This window comes from Natrix helvetica, assembly GCF_964273705.1.
Source record: "Natrix helvetica genome assembly, chromosome: 4".
Classification (NCBI taxonomy): Eukaryota; Metazoa; Chordata; class Lepidosauria; order Squamata; family Natricidae; genus Natrix; species Natrix helvetica.
Window position 1 is genome coordinate 159670184 of NC_138550.1, and position 24753 is coordinate 159694936.

At 41.9% G+C, this 24753-nt stretch overlaps 1 protein-coding gene across 2 annotated transcripts in view; it reads right to left on the reverse strand.

Annotated features, from left to right (window-relative positions):
* Positions 1–24753, reverse strand: part of ASAP1 (ArfGAP with SH3 domain, ankyrin repeat and PH domain 1) — a 153089-nt gene that overhangs the window by 43791 nt on the left and 84545 nt on the right. For both annotated transcript variants that reach the window (XM_081949857.1, XM_081949858.1), the window contains exons 11-16: positions 14117–14217; positions 8733–8802; positions 6041–6128; positions 4185–4233; positions 3194–3357; positions 1613–1746 (exon numbers count right to left, since the gene is read on the reverse strand). In XM_081949857.1, coding sequence (XP_081805983.1) covers positions 1613–1746; positions 3194–3357; positions 4185–4233; positions 6041–6128; positions 8733–8802; positions 14117–14217 — 606 coding nt within the window. The remainder of the gene's footprint in view (positions 1–1612; positions 1747–3193; positions 3358–4184; positions 4234–6040; positions 6129–8732; positions 8803–14116; positions 14218–24753) is intronic.

A 24753-nucleotide genomic window follows, 5' to 3' on the forward strand; every position in this document is an offset into this window, starting at 1 on the left:
AGATACAGCCTGTTGTGCTTTAAAATGGCTTCTACTGTACAGCGCAGTGGAGTTGCCATAGCAGCAGCTTCACAGTACTCCACAAGGGGGATCCCTCTGGTAAGGGGGAAAATCTAACATTAGTTTGGTCTGGACATTTTCCCCCTATAAATAAATACCCGGGTTATTGGCTAGTCTTCTATATAGGAAGAGACTCCGGGTATCTTGGATATGGTGTTGCAGACAAAACCAATCTGTTTCAGGACCAGAATTCCCTGGAACACCCCAAACTGCCTCAACTCCAGAATGAACATAGATTTCTGAAGAATTATCAGTGCAGAGTCAGTTTGGTCTAGTGGAAGAGACGGTTCGATCTAGTGCAGACGGTTTGATCACATGCTCATTTTAAGACATGTGGACTTCAACTCCCAGAATTCTCCAGCCAGTCATGCTGGATGAGGAATTTTGGGAGTTAAAAGCCCACAGATCATAAAAGTTGTCAAGTTTGAATATCCTTGGTCTAGTGGTTAAGACATCAGGCTAGACCGTGAGTTCACAAAAGGGTGAGTGACTTTGGACCAATCACTCTATGTCTCAGCCCAACTCACCTCATTAGTGTCAAGAGTATACACAGTGTGACTACAATTTTGAGACAAGCCAGGAGCAAAATACAGTACACAGAGGTTTTGTCTTTCAAACAGTGGTTTATCTACAAGGTCTGTCTGTCTGTCTGTCTGTCTATCAACTATCTATCTATCTATCTATCTATCTATCTATCTATCTATCTATCTATCTATCTATCATCTATCTATCTATCTATCTATCTATCTATCTATCATCTATCTATCATCTATCTATCTATCTATCTATCTATCTATCTATCTATCATCTATCTATCATCTATCTATCTATCTATCTATCATCTATCTATCTATCTATCTATCTATCTATCTATCTATCATCTATCTATCTATCTATCTATCTATCATCTATCTATCTATCTATCTATCTATCTATCTATCTATCATCTATCTATCATCTATCTATCTATCTATCTATCTATCTATCTATCTATCTATCTATCTATCTATCTATCTATCTATCATCTATCTATCTATCTATCATCTATCTTCAACTATAAAACGGAAGCACACAGGGAGAGAGAAACCACCCTCACAGGGCCTCTCTTATTTAGACATTCTCTTAAAGTGATAACTCTGCTGAGGTAATGATGATTTAATAGCTGACCGGCTGCTGTAAGGCTGTAAACTGAGATGCTGCAATGAGAATGAGTCAGCAGTTATCACTTTAAGAGGCTGTTTATATAAGAGAGGCCTTGGGAGGGTGGTTTCTCTCTCCCTGTGTGCTTCTGTGTTAAGAGTTGAAGATTGATTGATTGCCTGGTTTTGCCGTGTTTGTGTGTGTGTGTGTGTGTGTGTGTGTGTGTGTGTGTGTGTAGATATAATTAGGGTGGTTGTTTTGGGGAAAATAAAAGGAGTAGAGAGTAATAGGTTTGTTTGCTGCCTTGAGTTACTTATAACAATAATAAAGGTGGAACATAAATGCTAGTCTGACAACTTTTTCCCTTATAATTACAGCAAGTGCATAATACATATTTCATAAAGCTGTTTACCAAGAGTTCGGATGTTCCCAATTTGTCCAGTTCTAAAGATTGGATCCGAGAAATATGAACACCCATTTCTCTGTGTATTCCGGAACATTCTATACAGGTTAAAATGCCCAGGTTAGTGGAAAGCCAAGTTGGATCTGAAGAAAATGAAAAATAGGTAAGAATAACATTGCAAATCTTTTTTAAAAAAATATCTTCAATGACAATGACGACTTTGGGTACAGATTGTCCTCGACTTATGACCAATGGATATGACATTTCCATTGCTAAGCGAGATATTTGTTAAGGTGGTTTTGCCCCGTTTTATGACCTTTCTCGTTATTAAGTGAATGACTGTAGTTAAGTTGGTAACACAGTTGTAAAGCGAATTTGGCTTCCCCGTTGACTTTGCTTGCGAGAAGGTCACAAAAGGGGATCAGGTGACCCCAGGATGCTGCAACCCATCATAAATATGAGCTAGCTGTCAAGAGCCTGATTTTTGATCATGTGACCCTGAGGATGCTGCAGCGGTCGTAAATGTGAAAAATGGTCATAAGTCACTTTTTTTATTGCTGCTGTAACTTCGAACGGTCACTAAATGAATGGCTGTAAGTTCAAGACTATGTATAGTTTATTGTAATTGCAAATACCAAATGCTTCTTGATGCGTCTGTTAAACTTTAGACTGTGTATCCAGCAGTGGGATTCAGCCGGTTCTTGCTGGTTCGAGAGAACTGGATATTAATTTTACATCCAGTTTGAGGAGCCGGTAGTTCTGACGACCTGCTGGCCTCTGTGAGTTGGGAAGCCATTTTTTTTCAATAAATAGAAAGAAAGATACAAGACCAACTACATGGCACACCCTGGCATATATCAAAATATTTCAGAAGCAGTATAATGCAACTTCCAAGACCTTCAAGTGGGCATTGCGCACAACCCGGAGACTACCATATAAGGGCGAATCGTTTATTGCAAAGATCGTTTGGAGGTGGAAGATATTTCTTATGTAATCTACCAGATCTCCTTCATGGACTGCCTCTGTGATCATGTCGGACAGATGGGGAGGAAGCTGATCACCAGATTGCAAGAACACAAGCGGTCAGACGAGGGCACCTGAACTCATTGGTAGATTCACCTTGCAATGAACAAGGACATCCATTCAATTTCACAGCTACTAAGATTGTTGGCAGAGCAGGTACAAAAATAGCCAGGGAAATGGTTGAAGCCTTGGAAAGAGGCCCTTTATCAGTCAACAGGAATGCTTATATATCATTGGCTTATCAGGTACTTAAGAGCCCTAGGAAACAACACTGCTGGATCTACCTGCCTCAGGGTTATGTTTGCTATGGGTGTATTACTTGGAACTTTGACACAGCCAATGGCTTAATACTTGGCCATCAACACCCCAATCAATGAACAAAAAGACAGACACAATGGAATATCCCAAAGGACACATTCTGCAGGGACAGAAGTTCCCTGAGGATGGACTCCAGCATGAGTCCAAAAGCTCGGAAGACTAAACCTCTGGTCCTGGTGACCCAGATTGGATCTTGCAATAAACAAACACACTTCCTAAGCAAGTTATTGTTAATGTACACCCAAGTACCTGGTGATCCGCAGTCACAACAGATATCATTTCCAGCCAATCTCTGGACGTCATCAATGATGGCTTTTGTAAGATCTTCTAGACTGTTCTCCCCCGTGCTCTGTTCTCCACGGAAGGCCATATTTAAAGCTTCTTCTTTGCTATTGGTCAGCACTGATATCCACCTAAAACAAGACAGAAATGATCACAACATAATTTACCCAACGCAAGAAACTACAAAAGAAACACAACAGGAAAGGAACAAAATAGGAAAATTGCTCTATATCCTTATGTTATTCCATCGCCTTCAAACTTTGAAGGAGGTGAAACAAAAAAGTCTAAAAGACATGACACCATGCAGATAGTCCTTGACCTATTACCCAAAGTTTCCGTGGCTAAGCAAGACAGCTGTTAAATGAGTTATGTCCCATTTTATGAACTTTTTTTTTTGCCACAGTTGTAAAGTGAATCCCTCTGATGGTTAAGTTAGTAACACAGTACATAAATGAATCTGGCTTCCACATTGACTTGGCTTGTCAGAAGGTCACAAGAGGTGATCACATCACCCTGGGGCACTGCAACCGTCCTAAGTACATGCCAGTTGCCAAAGCATCTGAATTTTGATCTACTAGGACCAAAACGGGGCACGGGGGGGGGCACACGTGCATGGACAGGGGGAGTACAGGGGGTCATGTGTGCATGCACAGGGGGAGGGGGGTCACGCGTGCATGTGCAGGGGGCAGGACTAATGGGGGGGTTGTCACACGGGCATTGCATTATGTATGTGGGTGCGTGTGTTTTTGCCACGCAACGACAAAAAGGTTACCCATCACTGGTCTAGAATAACATGCTAGTGTGAAAATAACCTGGAAAGAGACAATGAGGCATTCACACATTGTGTGAAGTGCTAAAATATACACCCATTTTGCCAGCCAACATCAATCTTGTTTATTATTGGACAAAAACGAACTTTTCTAAAAAAAAAATATTCCAGGAATGAAAATGTCCTTACGCGACATAATCTTGCTCATCTTCTGCCTGAAAGTGGTATGTTCTGTTATCTGGAACATAAACATGCAAATCTTTCAAAATAATGAACGTATTAATTGCATTCTTAGAGGGGAAAAAAAATTATTTACAGACTTAAAAGTCAACATTTAGTAACTAAGCACATATGCTGAAATGAGTCAGGGAACCTTCAGAAGTTCTATTTTCAGTGGAAAACATTTTGTTCACATTTATTTTTATTTTTAAAAAAGAGCTAACTTGCTCTTACAAAAATATCCAAGCAAGAATAGCTTGCCTCCAGAAGTTGTGAATGTCCCAACACTGGAAGTCTTTAAGAAGATGTTGGACAGACATTTGTCTGAAACAATGTAGGGTTTCCTGCCTAGGCAGGGGGTTGGACTAGAAGACCTCCAAGGTCCCTTCCAACTCTGCTATTGTATTATTATTGAATAGTTCTAAATCAGAGATGGGCAATTATTTTTCCCAAGGGGCTGCATGAGAAACTGGGATTGTTATGGAGGGCTGACACTGCCCCCCTCCTGCCTCTGCCCCCCCCCAATGCCACCACTGTACCTGACCTCTGCCGCCAACTCTGCCGATGCCCCACCCAAACCGCCAATACCGTGGGCCTGATTGGAACCATCCAGAGTCCAGATATGTCCCAAGATCCAAGATATGTCAGGGTTCCAAATAACACCCCCAACAAAAGAAGACCCTGAGACTTGTAAGTTCCTCAAAGTTCCATTTTATTAAGGATATCATATTGGCACATGTGGGAAAACCCGAATCTGAAAGCTTCCAGGTTTTCCCCACTCAAATGAAAGTCCAAGTCCCTGCCTAGCACTCACATGTCCGTCACATGGCCCAATCAAGCACCATCCCCACTGGTGATGCCTCCCAGTCACACTACTCCAGGTGCAGGGCAAGACGTCCTTGACTCTCTGAGAAAGGAATGTTATTTTGACTATATCTATCCCACTCATATGATTCCCCGCTCCCAATTTCCCACAGCATTAAACGTGGCAGGTGGAAAGCCCAATTGAGTGGCCCAATGTAAAAGATGGCTTCCAGGCCTGATACAGGCGCTATAAAATGCCTAGGTCAGTTCTAAATAGATACATTGTAGGAGATGACTAGGCTGAGCCTGAGGGAGGAGTCAAATGCATCGTAAGTCTCAAGCCCTTGTGCACCCGCAAGAAATTTATATGTAGCCCATCTTGAATGCTTTTCTTATCTCCCGCTCATTACTCTTGACTGTTAGTTGGTCAGATTCTTGTAGCAAGCTTAAGCTTGCGCTAAGTCTTTATACTCATTTGAAGTGCCTAGGTCAGTTCTAAATAGATATATTGTAGGAGATGATTAGGCTGAGCCCGAGGGAGGAGTCAAATGCATCATTAGTCTCAAGTCCCTGTGCACCCACAAGAAATTTATATGTAGCTCATTTTGAATGCTTTTCTTATCTCCCTTGACTGTTAGTTGGTCAGATTCTTGTAGCAAGCTTAAACTAAGTCTTTATACTCATTTGAAGTGCCTAGGTCAGTTTTCTAAATCGATATATTGTAGGAAATGATTAGACTGAGCCCGAGGGAGGAGTCAAATGCATCGTTAGTCTCAAGTCCTTGTGCACCCACAAGAAATTTATATGTAGCTCATTTTGAATGCTTTTCTTATCTCCCTTGACTGTTAGTTGGTCAGATTCTTGTAGCAAGCTTAAGCTAAGTCTTTATACTCATCTGAAGTGCCTCACACTCTTGATTGCCCCTTTTCCTGCTTAACATGTATATCTTCCAACAACTGTTCAAGATAGCCCCAATCCTAAGCAACCATTTAACATGCAAGTAATTAACTTTAAAGACATACGTGATATCAGGTCAAATGACTTCTTGTCTTCGGCGTTTGGTTTCACTTGGCATGTAAGCAGATTTAACTTAGCAGGTTGCCTGTTTGACTTAAGCATAAGAAAAACACAATTTCACTTTGCTTAATGTTTGTTTTGTTAGATTTTTAACTGAAAGATCATTCCCGCACAGACGCTGTATTTTTTCCTCCCTTGTCCATTGCTAAATGTGTTGACATTTTCATATACATCAATAGGCCTTGGTGGCTAACAAGGGTGCATTAACAGAAATAAACATTTTCATCTTATCTGCAAGTCATTACTGAGAAACGTTAGAATGTTTGGGAGACTGAAATTGATTTTTTTCATGAGATGGCGGGAGGCATATTCATTTTCTTTTCTTCTGTTCAATGGCGTCTGATTCTTAGAGACTGTCTGGATAGATTTCTCTGTAATTTTCTTGGGAAGGTTTTTCAGAAGTGGTTTGCCATTGCCTCTTTCCTAGGGCTCAGAGAGACACTGGGCCAGAGTCACTCAGCTAGCTTTGTGCCTAAGGTGGGACTAGAATTCCCCATCTCCTGGTGATCGGTCCAAAGTCACCCAGCAGGCTTTGAAGCCTAAGGCGGGACTAGAATTCCCAGTTTCCTGGCGATTGGTCCAAACTCGTTGACCTGGCTTTCATGGCTAAGGTGGGACTTGAACTTTCAGTCTCCTAGTGATTACTCCAAAGTCAACAACCTGGCTTTCAGGGCCAAGGCAGGACTAGAACTCACTGTCTCCTGGTTTATAACCTGGTGCCTTCATCACTACACTAATATTGCTCTCCATTACTTGTTTACGGTACTCTAAAGGCTCCACGAAGTGCATTGTTAGAAAAAAGAAACAGAAATATTCATAAAGAAAAACAGCCATCATTAGTTTAACTTTTTAAAATCAAAATGGGCTTGGTTATTAATGATTTCCAAAAATAAAGTTCTACTATATGAATTTGGCCAGACATGGATGAAGACATATCATTTTGCAGCTATACCTGTTCAGGTGAAATACTGAGAAAAAACTATTTCTTCCCCAATCCATTAGGAAATGGATTGAATAGAAACTATCCCCCAATTACTGATGACAGCTTGTCCTTGAATTCAGGCACTCCTCGACTTACAACCACAATTGAGCCCAACATTTCTGTTGTTAAACGAGATGTTTGCTAAGTGAGTTTTGCCCCATTTTCCAACCTTTCTTGCCACAGTTATTAAGTGAATCACCGCAGTTGATAACTTAGTAACACAGTTGTTAAGTGAATCTGGCTTCCCCATTGACTTTGCTTGTCAGAAGGTCACCCCGGGGACACTGCAACCGTCATAAATTTGAACCAGTTGTCAAGCATCTAAATTTTCATCACATGATCATGGGGGAAGCTGCAAAGGTCGTAACTGTGAAAAACGGTCATAAGGCACATTTTTCAGTGCTGTTGTAACTTCAAACGGTCACTAAACGAACTGTTGTAAGTCGAGGACTACCTGCACCAAATTCAGCCTCATTTTCCAGAGACTAAGAATGTTTGGGAAATGGGTCGAACACAAGGGGGCGCTATTCGGCTGACAATTAATGAATCAGACTGGAATTTTTCCTTGCTATTTCTAACCTCTTAGAAGCAACTTTGGCTCAAACATGATTTAACATTTTAAACGCTCTATTTTAAGTCACTGAAACCAATGAAGCTATTTCTCCTAATGATGGTCATTAAGTGATCGTGCAGAATTGCAAACCTCCTCAATTTTGAATTTCTTTTATATAATGGGACACATCGAACTATCAAAAATTGTTTTCAAATGCTAAATTTCCCTGGCGCGTGCCTTCCATAGGCTTGAAGTGAACTTCTGGCTAGGATAGCTATTAAGTATTATGGGAGCTAATAACAAGGAAGATTCCTAATACCAAACCTCTTAAATGGAGTACATTTAAATTAATTACATGGACAATAGATTTGTTGATCTACGTAATACTATTATTTAGTTTAGTTTATTGTCATTGCACCTCGTACAACGAAATTGAATGCCATCTTCACTGTACACTAGGGGCCATTCATCATCCACCTGTGGCCTTACTCCCAAGTCGATCCCTGTTCTTTAGCTGTTCCCTTCCTCTGCGCATGCGCACACTGGGAACAGGCTCCAGCTGTTCGTCTGCCTCACTGATCTCCAACTCTGAAGGCAGTTGATAACTGGCATACGGCCCTGGCCCTATCTCTGCCTCCGACACAGAGCTCTCATCAGAGCCTTCCCCAGACTCCAGGACTGGCCCATGTTCCTCCCCAACCTCTCACTGTCCGATTCTGCTGCCAGCTCTGCTGCTCGCTGACGGGCCACAACAATATTTTGTGACTTTCTGACAAGCAGAGTCAATGGAGAAGCCAGCTTCCAGCAAATATATATTTATATATATGCCCATTTGAAATATTGGATTCACACTTATAATCACTATATTCATTTAAGGACCATAGCAAAAAAAAGTCTTAAAATCACTTCTGGCCACATGGGTACCTCAACGTATGACGAGTCCCAATTGGGTTTGTCAGTTGAAGATAACTGTATGGTTCTACTGCTATTCAGCCACAAATGAAATTGATCTGATCTGTTCTAATCACCAAATGCCTTCACATTCACTTCACTTCACAGGGTAGGGAGCTGTTTACATTTACAATATAAAAGGACTACTCACAGTTGCATGGGAAATGGTCAAGATGCCATTTTTAACTGTGCATTTTCTTCTCTGCCAAACTTTCCGTATGCTGATAAAAAAAAAAGCAATATGAATCAATCAGGTGTTGTTCAAAATTAAGATATCTTTTTCCCATCAGGTGATGCAGAACAAGCAGGCACGACCTCATATACATCGCGCATTTGTCAGAAATATACACAATTTGTATTTAAATAGGAAAAAAAAAATAACCCCACTGTATTACTCAAGGACACAAACAGGACTACTGATAGCAGAGAGTATTTGTAGCTCAGAGTAGAACTGTAGGGTCCCTGGTGCTCTTTGATCTGGATGGTTTTCTTGCAGAGGTTTCATTACCAAACTAGGTAACAACATCAGTGCACTAGTGAATGAAACAACTGCAAAAAAAAAAAAAAAGCACCAAGCTCAGAGAACATCAAGGACATGTGTGATTTTCACCGCCCAGTTGAATTTCTTGACTTATATATAAGTGATGTGCAGTGACACAAGCAGTCAAACAATCTACTATCTCAGAATGATGGTGAAGCTTTTGGGCTCAGTGGGTCAAAAATTCAGAAAACGCCTAACTTACATCTCCCAATGTACAATACAAACCCTCCTTCTGACAAACAATTCATAACAATACTATGTTGAATTTTTTTAAAAAGTATTTAAGTTTATTAGTGAATAAATAAAAAAACTTCCGTAACTGTGAATATATTTTTTTCCCCAAGTGCCTCTCTGAGGCATCTCCAGGTTGCAAGAGACCTGGAAATTTGGGAGAATGCTCCTGCATGGCTGAAATACGCTAAAAAGAGTAGGAAACAGGCCCGATTTTTGTGCAGGAGATCAGGCTCTCTGTTGTGATCCAGAAAGTCTAGAGAGGCCTGATGTATCCCCCAAAATAAAAACAGGTATCACCTGTGCTGTCACACACCTGTCTTAGGTTTGTTATTACCAGTCTAACAGCCAAAAGGTATGTTAGCATAAATAGGTTAGTTATATGTTAACAAGTAACAAAAAAGATGGTATGGGATTTCCTACTTGAGCAGGGGATTGGAGTAGATGACCTCCAAGATCCCTTCCAAATCTGTCTATTTTGTTCTGTTCTGTTCTGTTCCTTTTTCTATTCTATTCTGTTCTATTCTACTTTCTATTTCTATTCTATAGAGTAGAATAGAAATAGAAAGTAGAATTGAATAGAGCAAAACAGAACAGAATTACAGAATAGATTATTCTGGAATTTTGTAAAGGGGCAGGTGCAGACTGTAATTCTGCTTGTAATTCAGCAAAACTGGGTTGAAACAGCTACATTATTCTCCCCAGCGTACGTCCCATTCCTTCTTTGTAATGCTGGGAGGCATTTTATTTTTCCTCATGCACAAGAGGTACTTTTCTGAAAAGAAAAGACTGTGTTATGTTTCCCCCCCCCTTCCGTGATCTACATTTCTCTTTACAAAAGCTCTTTCATTAGGTTTCTTACCCATAACCTCAAGGCCAGAGGCCTGCACGTGGCTCAAAATAAGCCTTAATAACTAAGCATATGAGGAACAGCTACATTAATTTATTAATTCAATTGAAGTAACACCAAGGAGAGATGCTGAAGCTCAGATACAAATGGGAAGAGACCATGATGTTGGGGAAAAAAATGGAAGGCAGAGGGAGAAAGGGACGCCTGCTCTGACTTAGGCTTCCCAAGAGCATGAAGCAGACTCCTTGTCCCGACAAAACCCCTTTTTATTAAGCTAATGTGAATTCTGCTCATTCACATCCAGCAAACAGTCTTTCAAGGGAGGATTTACAACCACAGACCTTATCAGGCTTGGAGAGCTGCCAGGCCGATATCTTCCAAACGGAACGCTGTGCAAGAAAATAGTTGGCAAGGAGCCTCCGAGAGTCACGAACAAATGTTCACACTAATTAAATGAACAAATTGCTTCACTGTCCTTTCGCTCCTCTTTATTCCCTATGGGAGGGGCCTTTCACCCTCCACCTGTGCCTTTACTCCCGAGTCAGCCTTTGTTCCTTAACTGTTCCCTTCTCAAGGAAGCTATGTGCATGCAGATATCAGGAACAGGCTCCAGCTGTTCTTCTGCCCCACTGATCTCCCGACTCCGAAGGCAGATGATAACTGTCGGACGGCCCTGGACCCATCTCTGCCTCCAACACAGAGCACTCCACAGAGCCTTCTCCAGGACTGGCCCATATTCCTCCCCAACCTCCTCACTGTCTGAGTCTGACACCAGTTCCGTTGGCAAGCCACAACACCACCAGAGGATGAGATTGTGAGATAGTGTCATTGATGCAATGACTATGACTTTTGGCAAACTCTAGAAGGCAACGAAGGACAGGTGGGCCTGGTGCGCTATGGTCCATGGGGTCGCTAAGAGTCGGACATGACTAAGCCGCTGAACAACATCAACAAACTGCACCTCCCGATGCAAAGTTGGATTAGTTTTAATCTGCACAACATTATACCTAATATCATTAGTCTTTTATTAATAGAAATTAGCAACTCACCTACTGGCACACACCTGGAAGTCTTACTAATTTCAGTTCAAAGTTTTTGCGTTATTGATTGATTGATATAGTGCAGTGATGGCTAATCTTTTTGACGTTGTGTGCCAAAAGCACGTGCAACAGCGCCTGCACTCGCCCGCCCGCACTCATAATGCCATGCCCATGTGACACACACCCCTGCCTGCCCTTCCTTCCCCCCCTGCAATTGTGCGCGTGGCCCCCACCCCGTGTTCGGCATAGCAAGCCTCCCTGCAGCCTCCTGGGACCAAAAGCAGGCCACGGGGGGGGATGCCACACTCCCCCCTACCCCCGTGTATACGCACGTGACCTGACTCCCCCACACATGCGTGGCAGAGACCCCAAAATCAATTGGCCAGCGGGAGGCACATGCGTGGTGGAGCTGAGCTGGAGCAACAGTTTGCGTGCCCGCTGAGTGGCCTCTGCGTACCACCTGTTGTACGCGTACCATAGGTTCGCCATCACGGATATAGTAGGAAGGTTGTCAAAGTGCATATTCCTATTTCTCTAAAACAGGGGCGTTCAACAACTTTTGGCATCTTTAAGATCTGTGGATTTCCCAGTTCCAGAAGCGTGGCTGGCTGGGGGATTCTGGGAATTGAAGTCCATCGGTCTTAAAACTGCCAAAGTTGTTGGGCACTCTTGTTTTAGAGAGATCACAATCTGCAATAATTTTAACGTCGGATGACAGCCTTTCTACTATGTCGATCAATAAATAATGCAAAAACAATAAGCATCTCATTAAAAGATAAAGACCGAACTTTAAAATTATTGACATGTTTACATATTTCCCCACATCTGAGTTATCACATTCCACTGGGTTATAATAAATGGAGTTTGGGCTGAATTTTTAATTATATTTAACTCCTTAATCTCTCTTTCAGAGTTAGGAAGAAAGTTGAAAGAGATTGATTTTTTGTGGGGGGGAGGTGGGGATTTGTGACTGATCAATAACCACAATAAAACAGGCCGCCTTCCTATGCAGTTTTATTTTTCTGATTTATGGGCAAATAATCTTGAGATTCCACAGTGCTCAGCTATGAAATAGGGCATAATGGTTAAGAGTGCTTGGTACCACGTCAATTTTTCTAATTGTGTGTTTTTATTTTTCAGGAATATGCACGTTGTGCCAGCTTAGGTTAAAAAAACCAACTCATTTCAATACATGCTGATTTATTTTTAAAATAAATAAAGCCATGAACATTGAAAATGCTTACAACTTTTCTATATTTTCCCTTTTCTACCCTTTTCTTTCCCCTATTTTTCCTGTTGTTTGCTTTTGTACTTTTTGTATTTTATATTATAAACTTTAAAAAAAGGCCGATTTATTAGCTATATAAAAAGATTCATACCCTAGTTCTCAACCAACCACATGGCTCTCCTAAATTGCTGTGAGATGTTTGGTTGGAAAAGAATCGGGGGGGAAAGGTCTCACCAGCATTAAACGAAGCCAATTTTTCAAACCCTGAAAGTTTTAGAATATATATATATATAAAATATATATATATAGTATATATAGTAGTATATATGTTACTGTGAAAGTCCGAAATCTGGTGAATGTCGACATTCACCGGTGAATGTCGACATTCACATAGTCGCTTGGTGTATGTCCGAAATATTTGCTAAATACCCTTATCCTCTCGACACCCTTACCCTAATACCCTTACCCTAATACCTCGGCTCCTCGCTTCCTTTTAAGCGTCTTCTATTCGCGGACTCTTTTTTTTTTAAAACCTGCGATCCTGCGCGGTTAGAACGAGTAGTTTCCAGGACCGCGAATTGAAAAGCAAAAGTAAAGCGTTACGCTGACTCGTTATATATATGTCACCGTGAAAGACCGAAATTGGTATGTGTCGACATTCACCGGTGAATGTCGACATTCACCAATTTCGGTCTTTCACGGTGACATATATATATATATATGTGTGTGTGTGTGTGTGTGTGTGTGTGTGTGTGTGCGTGTGTTGTATTTGTGCTGATAAATAAATAAAGGGAGACTAGTATAGATCCATTTCAAGCTATTTAGCTCTCATCAGCTAGCCATACCCTTACTGGGATTTGAACCTGGGCTGTATTACATATTAGGCAGGAGTCTTAGCCACTAAGCCACAGGCTCTTCCTCCTTTATCAGGTGAGCCAGGGAAATAAAATTTTAAGCCCAAGCTTGAAGATGGCAGGTGAGATCCTGCCGAAACGTTGCAAAGACAATCTCAACCTTACACGGGAAAAGACCCGAATACAACAAAACCAGCATACCTACACCCGTGAAAATCTACGAATATATATATATATATATATATATATATATATATATATATATGTGTGTGTGTGTGTGTGTGTGTGTGTGTGTGTGTGTGTGTGTGTGTGTGTGTGTGTGTGTGTGTGTGTGTGGTGTGTGTGTGTATATACACACACACACACACACACACACTCTGGAACGCCTTGAGCAATTTCAACCAAACTTGGTACACAGATGACTTACTCTATGGAGACAAATACTGGGGGGGGGGGGGGTAAGACACCCCTAACACCCCTCAGGGTGTATGTTCTGTTAAGATGCAGTCTGTTGTGGCTTTAAATGATTTCTACTGCCATAAAATGGCTTCTACTGTACAGCACAGTGGAGCTGCCATGGTAATAGCTTCACAGTACTCCATAAGGGGGTTCCCTCTGGTAAGGGGGAAAATCCAACATTAGAAATTACATTTGGTCCAGACATTTCTTCCCCTATAAATAAATACCCAGACAACACCGGGTTATCAGGTAGTGGAATATGAAAGAGAGTTTTGCATTTAAAAAAAATCATTTCACTCCATCTGTCAAAAATAGCTGCCTGAAATCCATACCCATCGCTTTTCTTTAAAATGTATCCTTTCTTTTCACTGCCATACTCCTTATTTCCCTGAAGTTGATGCATGCTGTATCCACCTTGCCGGCTCTGTGAATCCTAGACAAAAAGAAAGGGACAAATATATTGATATTTTCCTTCCTCTGACTAGCTCTTTGGCTTGTTTGCTTCATGTTAATTCGTTTATTTATAGAGCTACAGCACAAAGAATGATTTTGTTTACAGAAGACTGAGACACAGAATGTTTATTATTTACTTATTTTTTGGCTTAGCAGATAAAGGATTATTTGCATACTTCCAGTGCCGAAAAGCTCTGCATGAAAAATCTTAGCACATGTAGTTAAAAAATCAAATCAAAATGTCCAATGTAAGAAATGTAGAAAGAGATGGCAGCCAGCAAGCTATATACACACATGTAAACCACATGTATATTGATTGTTCAATGATATTTCCAACGATTCAGGTTTTTTTTTTCCTTGTTCTTAGTTTGAAATTAGAATGAAAATTCAAGGTATACATGTGCGGGATGCCTGTATATACCTGTGGCAAACATACACAAATACACAAGCCTGATGGAAATGTGACGACAGTGAAGACAAGATCTGCAAATTTACTGTGAATTTAAATAGCCATTAAAGCATTGACTTACTCTCCTAGACTTCGATCAGAGAAGGCAAAAGAAACAAAGAGAAAAAGAAAAGTAAGACAATTTATTTTTCTAAAAGAACAAAGCTAAACACTTTGCAGCCTTATTTCAATGCACAATTAGTAAGGGCAGTAATAAAAACAGTCCCAAAAGGGGCATGGATTGTCTTTCATAATAAAATTATTATTTTAAAAAATCATGTTTCATTTCTTTTATTTATATAACTTTCAATTTCCATCGAACAGTGTGTAATCTGGGCACAGTATTTTTAAACAATCCACATATTTGTTGTAGTATTCATCACAATGATATTGATAATAATATAATAACAATAATACTTAACATCTTCTTTAGCAACTATCCACATTTAAATTTCCTCTTTTTCTGTCTCCTCCTTTCTGACTTTTTGTTTCTGTTGTTTAGCCATTGATAAAATACAGCCCATATAAAAAATATTCAGTTTCTTCCTTGTCCTTAATAGTGAGTGTTAATCTATCCATTTCTGTGCATTCTAATATTTTCTTAATTACATTGTCATCTGACGGAATCACATCGTTTTTCCAAATACTGTGCAGCTGCAATTCTGGTTGCGGTTAGTATATGTAAAACCAGATACTGTCTACAGTCTTTTTATCATATTTTACCGGTATAATGCCCAATAAAAATATCTCTAGTTTCAAGTCTATAGACTTTCAAATCTATAGACTTTCATGCCTTGGTAAGGCCACACTTGGAACACTGCATTCAGTTCTGGTCGCCACGATGTAAAAAAGATGTGGAGATCCTAGAAAGAGTGCAGAGAAGAGCAACCAAGATGATTAGGGGACTGGAGACTAAAACATATGAAGAACGGTTGCAGGAACTGGGTATGTTTAGCTTAAGAGAAAGAAGGACTAGAGGAGAGATGATAGCAGTCTTCCAATATCTCAGGGGTTGCCACAAAGAAGAGGGAGTCAAACTATTCTCCAAGGCACCTGAGGGTAGAACAAGAAGCAATGGGTGGAAACTAATCAAGGAGAGAAGCAACTTAGAACTGAGGAGAAACTTCCTGACAGTTAGAACGATTAATCAGTGGAACAGAATTTGCCTCCAGAAGTTGTGAATGCCCCAACACTGGAAGTCTTTAAGAAGATGTTGGATCGCTATTTGTCTGAAACGGTATAGGGTTTCCTGCCTAGGCAGGGGGTTGGACTAGAAGACCTCCAAGGTCCCTTCCAACTCTGCTATTGTATTATTGTATAATAAAATTCTTAATGCTGATGGAAAGATGTTACACAAATCTCCACGGAAATAGTGTACACAGGTAGTCCTCAACTTACGACTGGCACCTTACCAACCATTCTAAGTTACAATGGAAATCCCTAGGATACTTACAACCCTATTCCAAAAATCCTATTGCTGCGCCCCCCCCCCCTCAGGGTCATGTGATTACAATTTGGGTGCTTAGCAACTGGCCTGCCTTTATGGCCGTTTGCCACATCCTATGGTCACGTGTCCACAATGTACAATGTGTTTTGTTGTAAACTGACGTTTATGCCCAGTTTCCAGCAAAAACAATCCACCACTTGCAAAGAATGGATTCATTTAACAACTGCAGTGTTCGCTTAACGACCACTGCGGGGGAAAAAAGTCATAAAATCGGGTGCAATCACAGGATGACCTGCTTAACAACTGACAAAACCTATGGCTCAATTGTGATCATAAGTCAAGGGTCACCTTTATGTGTCTATGCTTTTTTTGTAAAGATATAAGAGAACAGCAATACTTAGAACTGAATTACAGCCCATCCTATAGCACAGGGGTGTCCAAACTTGGGAACTTTAAGACTTGTGGACTTCAACTCCCAGAATTCCCCAGGCTGGGGAATTCTGGGAGTTGAAGTCCACAAGTCTTAAAGTTCCCAAGGTTGGACACCTCTGCTATAGCATATCTTCTCATAAATGGCCACTGATTCCGAATTTGAAATTAGCCAGAATTTAACCAGAATTTGTTCATTTTCATTAAGATTTGTTGAATATGAAGCAAGGGCACTTGATTTCCCACAAGATTTTTTTTAATAATAAAAGTTTTTTTTTATATTTTCATTTTCATACAAATAATCGCATGTATACCATTACATAACCGACACTATTTTGTATTATTAAATATTTATGTCAATTCGTCTTACCATCAACCCCCAAGAACTATTATTGGCTCTTCTGCTCTCCATATACCATATTTGTACCTTATCCATCACTTTCTTCTCCCTCTCTCCTCCCCCTCCCTACCTCCTTTCTTCCCTTTGTCACCCTCCTCTTATCTACTTCCCCCTCCTCTCTCCTTCTCCTCTCTCCCTTTCCACTCCTTCTTTCTCTCCTCCTCTTCCCCCCCCCCCCGCCCTGCCCTCTCTCCTAACCCTCTCTTCTTCCTCTTACCTCTCTCCCACACTCTTCATCTCATTTACATGGTGTATTTCAGCCTCTGAGCAAGCTCCATTTTACGTTGATGGTATTTCCCACAAGATTGGAGTCCTTTTTTTTTAAAATCACATCAACTAATTCAATGAACGCAATCCCGGTTTTGGTAGGATGGGTAAATTTGGGAAACATGGAAAATTCCCTTCAAGGGGATTTTTTTTCTACCCCCAAATGTAACAGGATGGCGATACCCCTTCATCCTTCTACATACATGCTTTTGTTTCCCCAAACTGCTTTGTCTCCTCTAACCTTCCTGACCGAGATCCAGAATGGCAAAGGTGGTTTTTTTGCCATTTTTACAGGGAACAAAGCAACAAAGGCGATGATCCGGTTAGCAGAGAAGAGTTTTAAAACCAAGCATTTTCTCTACCTTCTTCTACTTTTAACAGCAGCCTCGGGGGAAATTATCTGTTTTTATTAGGGGGCACTAATTAGAAACCTATGGTAAGTAAACCTATTTTCCTAGGAAGTGCTTTTCATTGCAGAAAACGCTACACAAAATGCCAGCTTTCGTGTTGCTTTCTTCATCATGCAAAAAAACAACAATCCGCAAACAGATTTCCGAGAGTATTTAATACAAAAGCTGTAACACTAAAGAATTGTTTGAAGGGCAGGCATGTGCCCATGTATTAGAGCAACAAATCTAACTTTTTAATCCCATCCTACATATGTCCAATGAGAAAAATGACCTTTGAAATGTGTTGGTGTTTCATTTGCAAAAGTTGGGCAGGGCTGGTATTGAACAATAGGACTGGGAGAAAAATAAATACTGGGCATAATGAGATATATTACTCATATTTCTACACTCCTTCTTTCCATTCAAAGGTTTCCCCAGAAATAATGTGTTGACTCTTGAGAGTTTGGGCCACCAGGAAGGCTGAGCGCCAAAGAATGGATGCTTTCGAACAGTGATGTTGGAGAAGATCCTTCAATGTCCCTTGGACTGCAAGGAAATTGAATCAAGTCAATCCTAAAGGAAATCAACCTTGACTGACAGATGCTGAAGCTCAAATGCTTTGGCCACCAAATGAAAAGAGAGAACTCCTCGGAAAAGACCACAATGTTGGGAAAGATGGAAGGCCAAAGGAGAAGGGATGAGATAGTTAGATAGTTTCATCAACGCAATGAACTGAGAGACAGTGGAGGACAGCGGGGCCTGGTGTGGCTATGGTCCATGAGGTTGCCAAGAGCTCGATATGATTTAGCATCTTGAAGAACAACAACCTGTGTGATCATCATCCTTATTTAAAAACCCCATAATCCCTTGTGGGGTGGAATCTGGGCAACTGAATGGAGCTAGCAGTGCGTTTAATGGCCGGATGCCCTTCCTGTCGATTGTAGGGTCTTTGGAAGAAGGACAAAGCAACCATAATAGTTTCTGAAACTAAGAGCTTTCCACAGAGATCGTTGCTGAGAGAAACATCTGGGCCAAGGCTACTTGCAAAGGCCTGGCATTGTTCATCGCCTGGGATTTCCCAAGGGACACAAAGCAAAGGTTGCATTCATCCAAAGAATGAAGCTTGCTGTTGCAACAATGCCATTTTGTGGGATGGACCCAGGGGTGGGATTCAAAAATTCCAGCAATGGTTTCTCTGCCCAGTCGCTGGATGGGCGTGGCCATGGTAGGCATGGCCTAGATGGCCTCCTGCACCACAGGGCCCCCCATTTTCGGCTTTCCCAGGCTCTGGAGGCTTTCCTCGAGGATGGCAAAAGCTGCCCTCCGGAGGCCAAAACAGACCCATTTCCGGTCTTCTGGAACTTTTGGGAGGCCCATTCTCCCCCTCCCCGAACCTCTCCGCGGGCCCTGCACTTTACCTGGTGTCCAAAACGGGCTGCGTGGAGACTCTTGGGAGGCGAGGGTGGGGCGGGGCTAGCCAGGGGTGGGATCTGGAGGTTCTCTAAACCGGCCATAATGTTAGCTACGGGTTTTCCCGAACTCGGTTAAACCCGTAGCAGTCCACCCCCGGATAGACCTTTCAAGGCCATATGGCTAAGGCCAGGAGACAAGGGAGTAGAAGTAATCATCCACCTCCTTCAATCCTCCATGCGTAAAATGAAGAGTAAATTAAGTTTAACGAGCTAGGCCAGGGATGTCCAATCTTGGTAACTTTTAAGACTTGTGAGCTTGAACTCCCAGCATTCCCAGCCAGCCATGCTGGCTAGAGAATTCTGGGGTTTGAAGTCCACAAGTCTTAAAGTTGCCAGGGTTGGGCACCCCTGAGCTAAGCTATTTAAAGTTGAATCAAAGAGGGCAAACTAAAACAAAAACAATATTCTAGGAGAAGGGAAAAAACAGGAAGCTCCAGAAACAAAAAAGTTATCATTATGGCAATCACCATAATTAAAGAATTCCAGGAGAGATACATTTAGCCAGGGTTGTGGAGCATCAGATAAATAAAACATGCTAATAACTGAATTAAACTAGTACCAATAAAATGCTAAGCATCCTGTAACTGGGTGTTTTAAAGTACTTCTTTCAAATATTTAAGCCTAACTGGCCTTTTGAGATTGGCCACAAAAATATAGGTCACCATGCTACTTGCAGGGCATTAAATTGGCAGGCATGAGACACAACCTTGTCAGTGGACTTCTGTGGCTACATAATTTCTCTTTCAAAGATATAATTTCTACTTCCTCTGCAGAATGTTTTCAACTGGAATCTTAAAAACCTGCTTTTGCATCTGTTTTGCAAAATCTGGTCTTAAAAATAGAATGCAAAAGTTGCGGTCATTTCAAGGAGGACTTAGGGATGAATTTTGTTTGTGTGTGATTCTTAGCGTACACTTTGCATTCTTTTCATCACTAACTTGAAAGTATGTTTCCTTTTGAGAAAGACGCTTCAGCTCTGAAATGTAGTATTAAAAGTTGTTAAAATAAATAGGGTATTGCTCCTCAGCTTTTCACTGAAAAATATTTGAATGATTCATTTAGCAGTCAGCTTCAGTCAAGAGCTAGAACCTGTTCTCCAAAGAAACAAAATAGGTTTTGAATAGTTTTAAAGATGAAACTACAAAAATTTAACTTGGTGGGCCATAGAATATCAATTTAAAGGTGATTCCTACTGTAACACTTGGCGCAATTCATTGGTTGTCAACTATAAAGCCCTTTAAGACTTAGGATCCGATTACTTATAGGACCATCTTCCTCCTCTTTCTGTCTGACCTATCATATCTGAGAGGCTTTCTGCAGTCCAAGTCCCCTCTATAAAAATTGTCACCTTGAAGGAGAAGAGAATGGAATGGAAGTGGAAGTAGAAGTAGAAGAAGACTAGACGAGACTAAACCAGACTAGACTAGACTAGACTAGTTGGAAGGGACCTTGGAGATCTTCTACTCCAGCCCCCTGTTGAAACAGGACACTGTTGTGGTCCACCAGCAGCCAGCAGTGCTGGCAGCAGATTCTGACAGTGAGGAGGTTGGGGAGGAACATGGGCCAGTCCTGAAGTCTGGGGAAGGCTCTGAAGAGGGCTCTGTGTCAGAGGCAGAGAGGGAACCAGAGCCGTATGCCAGTTATCAGCTGTCTTCAGAGTCAGACATCAGTGAGGCAGACGAACAGCTGGAGCCTGTTCCCAGTGTGTGTTTGCGCAGAGTTTCCAGATGAAGGGAACAGCTAAAGAACAGGTGTCAACTTGGGAGTAAGGCCACAGGTAGACGATGAATGGCCCCTCCCAGAGGGAATAAAAGAGGAGTGAAAGGAGAGTGGAGTTTGCAGGAGACAATTAGTTTGCTTAATTGGTTCGTGACTCTCTGAGACTCCTTGCCAGGTTTTGCAGATATCGGCCTGCCAGCTCTCCAAGCCAGATAAGGTCTGTGACTTTAAATCCTCCCTTGAAAGGCTTTGCTGGAAGTGAATGAGCAGAATTGACAGTAAATTAATAAAAGGATTTTTTGTCGGGACAAGGAGTTTGCTTCAGGCTCTTGGGAAGACTAGATCAGAACAGAGACCCTATACCATTTCAGACAAGTGGTTGTCCAATCTCTTCTTAAAACCTCGAGTGATGAAGCCTTACAACCTCTGAAGGCAAGCCATTCCAAGATGAATGGTCTGTGGGATCAGCCTTGGGAGGAGGAAGGGCAACCAAGATCAAGTAAGAGTGGCATCTCAGAAGGGAGCCTCTGAAGTTCCATGGAAAGGGAAGGCAAGGAAGCAGCAATGTGTTTTGAGACTCGCAAGATTGATGGCAGTCCTTCAAGGTAGCCCAGACAAGAAACCAACACCATAAGGAATGTCATACTTTAACTATCAGGCTATAATAAATTAATCTTTTGAGGTGCTTTCCACACCCTTATTTCTTCTGTGAGCTTAGCAGGCGGGTCTTCTCTTAAGCTGTGTGTACCCTATCAAACAATATCCTCCCAAAACAATGGAAATGTTATGTGCGAATGACCTTGGGACACAGGGGGAGGAGCCACAGTTAGGGGAATGGCTGGATAAGAGGTAGCTTAGCCCACAGAAGGAATGTAGGCGTGCAAACGGCTCAGAAGGGGCCCTTCCCAGTTTCTTGGGCTGTAAAGGCAATGGGGAAGAAAGATTCTTTCAGGCTTGCAAGATTCTGTTTATAATAAAGTGCAATTAGTTCAACAGGGTGTGCTTCCTGTCTGGATTACAGGTATATATGACCCATACGCTGTTGGTTCTTTCATAAAGCTATAAAAACACACTTCTAAAGTAGGGTGATCTGCTCCCTGATAATTTATCCTGATGGGTACGAATAGGTGTGAGTTGATTGGGTTTCTCTAGTGCATGATATGCATTTATGTCTTTTGTTGTTTCTATTACCGGTTTTCTGATTTAACCGTAATATGTAAGGTACGTTGAGTTACATCCCTGATGGGTGTAAGGAGCTGGTTGGCTGGCAGGGTAGCTGATAGATGGAAGGATAAAAAGATAAAGGTTCCCCTCGCACATATACGCTAGTTGTTCTTGACTCTGGGGGGGGGGGGGGTGCTCAGCTCCATTTCAAAGCTGAAGAGCCAGTGCTGTCCGAAGATGTCTCCGTAGTTATGTAGTCGGCATGACTCAACGCCAAAGGCACACGTAACGCTGTTACCTTCCCACCAAAGGTGGTCCCTATTTTTCTACTTGCATTTTTAACGTGCTTTCAAACTGCTAGGTTGGCAGAAGCTGGGACAAGTAATGGGTGCTCACTCTGTTATTAGGGATTAGGGATTCGAATCGCCGACCTTTCTGATCGACAAGCACAGCATTTTAGCAACTTCTATAGAAAACAGCTGGATAAGCAAATGATTATCAAATACTCAGAAAGAACTCCATGCTGAGAGAGAGAGCGAAAGCTAACCACTTCACAAACAGATAAAACATATTGGCAGAATACCTAAGTACTTAATGGGAAATATGGAAGGGATGGTTTGAAAAGGGCACTAAATGACCTCATATTTTGCTGCACAGTATTTTTCATTCACCTGAGCTGATCTAAGAATACGCCCAATTTCAACCAAATCTAGTAAAACCATCATAGATACCAGCAAGGAAAAGAAATGGTAGCAATTGATTTGTGTACCTATTTGGAGTTGAAGTTTTACTTCCACGGATAGGTAACATTAAATGCTTCATTCAGACTTATCATGGTAGGCAGCCCTTGACTATGATGGTTTTTCTGCATCTCACGGATGGGGCTTCACTTGCTTGCACGGACCAGTTTCTGGCATACTACAGCCCGGTGCCGATCCATAGAATGGGGGTTGGGGACCCCTGCTTAATGGAACACACATATACACCTACATCAAAGTGTTAAGAATGAAGGTGGTGTGGCTTGTCGTCTGCTGGCCCCTCCAGGAGCCGAATCGGAGGAGGAGACGTGGGAATCAGGGCTGGCATCAAGGAAACCTGAGAGCTCCGAGGGGGAAGAGGGAATGGAGCTGGCAGAGAGAGAGACAGAGGCGGAGCCTGGGCTGTCCATTAGCCTTCAAATGGAGAGTAAACAGCCACCAGGTCTGGCTGATGAGGAAGAGAAGAAGCGTTTGGGTCCAGTGCCTGATGCACAGAAGTTAGAGGAGAGGAGAGCAATGGAAATCTGTGGGCAGGTCCTTTGGACAGAACAGCCACTGCTGCTAGAAAAGCCCCATCCTAGCTCTGGGGATAAAAGGCAGGGGACGGAGATGAATAGGTGTGGCAGATAACTATTCATCTCCCTGCCAGATGGACTTGTTAGCCTGCGGTGAGAGAGAAACTTTTTTCCTGGGCTGCCGGCGCTCCTAATAAAGGAATCATTGATTTAAATACAGAGGGTTTGTCGTGTTTGGGGAGCTGGGTCAGAACAGAAGGTTTTTAAAGTCATCTTTATGGAATATGAAAGAACTGAGAAAGAAAACACAATACACGGCAGAAAAAAGTGTGACCGTCTCCTTGTGTTCTGCAGGCCTGAGAGGGACACTTTGTCCACACGTAACTTGCAATTCAAAGGAAACGGACAGAACACACAATATATTCCATATGTACTTTTGAACCTCAAGGAGCTTGAGGAATAGAATCCACAGATGAGAAAAGAGTAAAGACCAAAGCTTTCTATTTCCTTCCAGAAAGCAGAAGGGCATTCTGGTGGGAAGAAAAAGAATGCTATATGGTAAGAAAGCAATGCGCATAAATCAGAGGCGCAGAGACAGAAACAGAGAACAGATAAACGACGGACTCTTTCAACTTCTCTTATTAGGTAGGAGACCCTCAAGCGTAAATTGTGAAGTCCATCGCTCGAAACAACTGAGAAGGGGGCACTCCTGACTGAAGTAGGAGACAGAGGATTAAAGAAGGCAACAGAAAAATCCTCAGAAAATTAAGGGATCCCCATTACCTTCCCAGCTGGCTTGCAACAAGCAAGTCAAGGGAGAAAGACAGATTTGCGTAATGTGATTCGCTTAACAATGGCGGTCATTCGCTTAAGAACCATGGCAAAAAGGTTATAAAATGGAACCTAACAGGGGTGAAAATTCAACAGGTTCTGACAAGTTCTGGAGAACCAGTAGCGGAAAGTTTGAGTAGTTCGGAGAACCGGCAAATGCCACCTCTGGCTGACCCCAGAGTGGGGTGGGAGTGGAGATTTTTGCAATATAACTTACCACGCCCACCAAGCCACGTCCACCGAACCGGTAGTAAAAAAAATTGAATTTCACCACTGAACCCAACTCACTGTGGTCATAAGTCAAGGACTGCCCGTATAAGAAAATGGAACAGGTTCAGAAAACAGCAACAAGGATGATCAGGGAATTCATGACTATGAAAAGATGAAGGGGATGGATACAGGTACGCTTAATCTTAACAGAAGATGATTGAAGGAGATAACTGTCTGCAGAAACGATGCCATGCAAAGAAAGTGAACACCGCTCTCCTTATAGAAGACTGGACATCAATCAATAAATTTAAATACCGTATTTTTCAGACTATAAGACGCAGGGACTATAAGACGCACCTAGCTTTTGAGAAGGAAAACAAGGGGGAAAAAATCTGCCTCTGCCTCCCAGCATCCATCCGGTATTCGTCTGGCCTGCTTGCTGCGGCCCGTCCAGCATGGCCCATTCA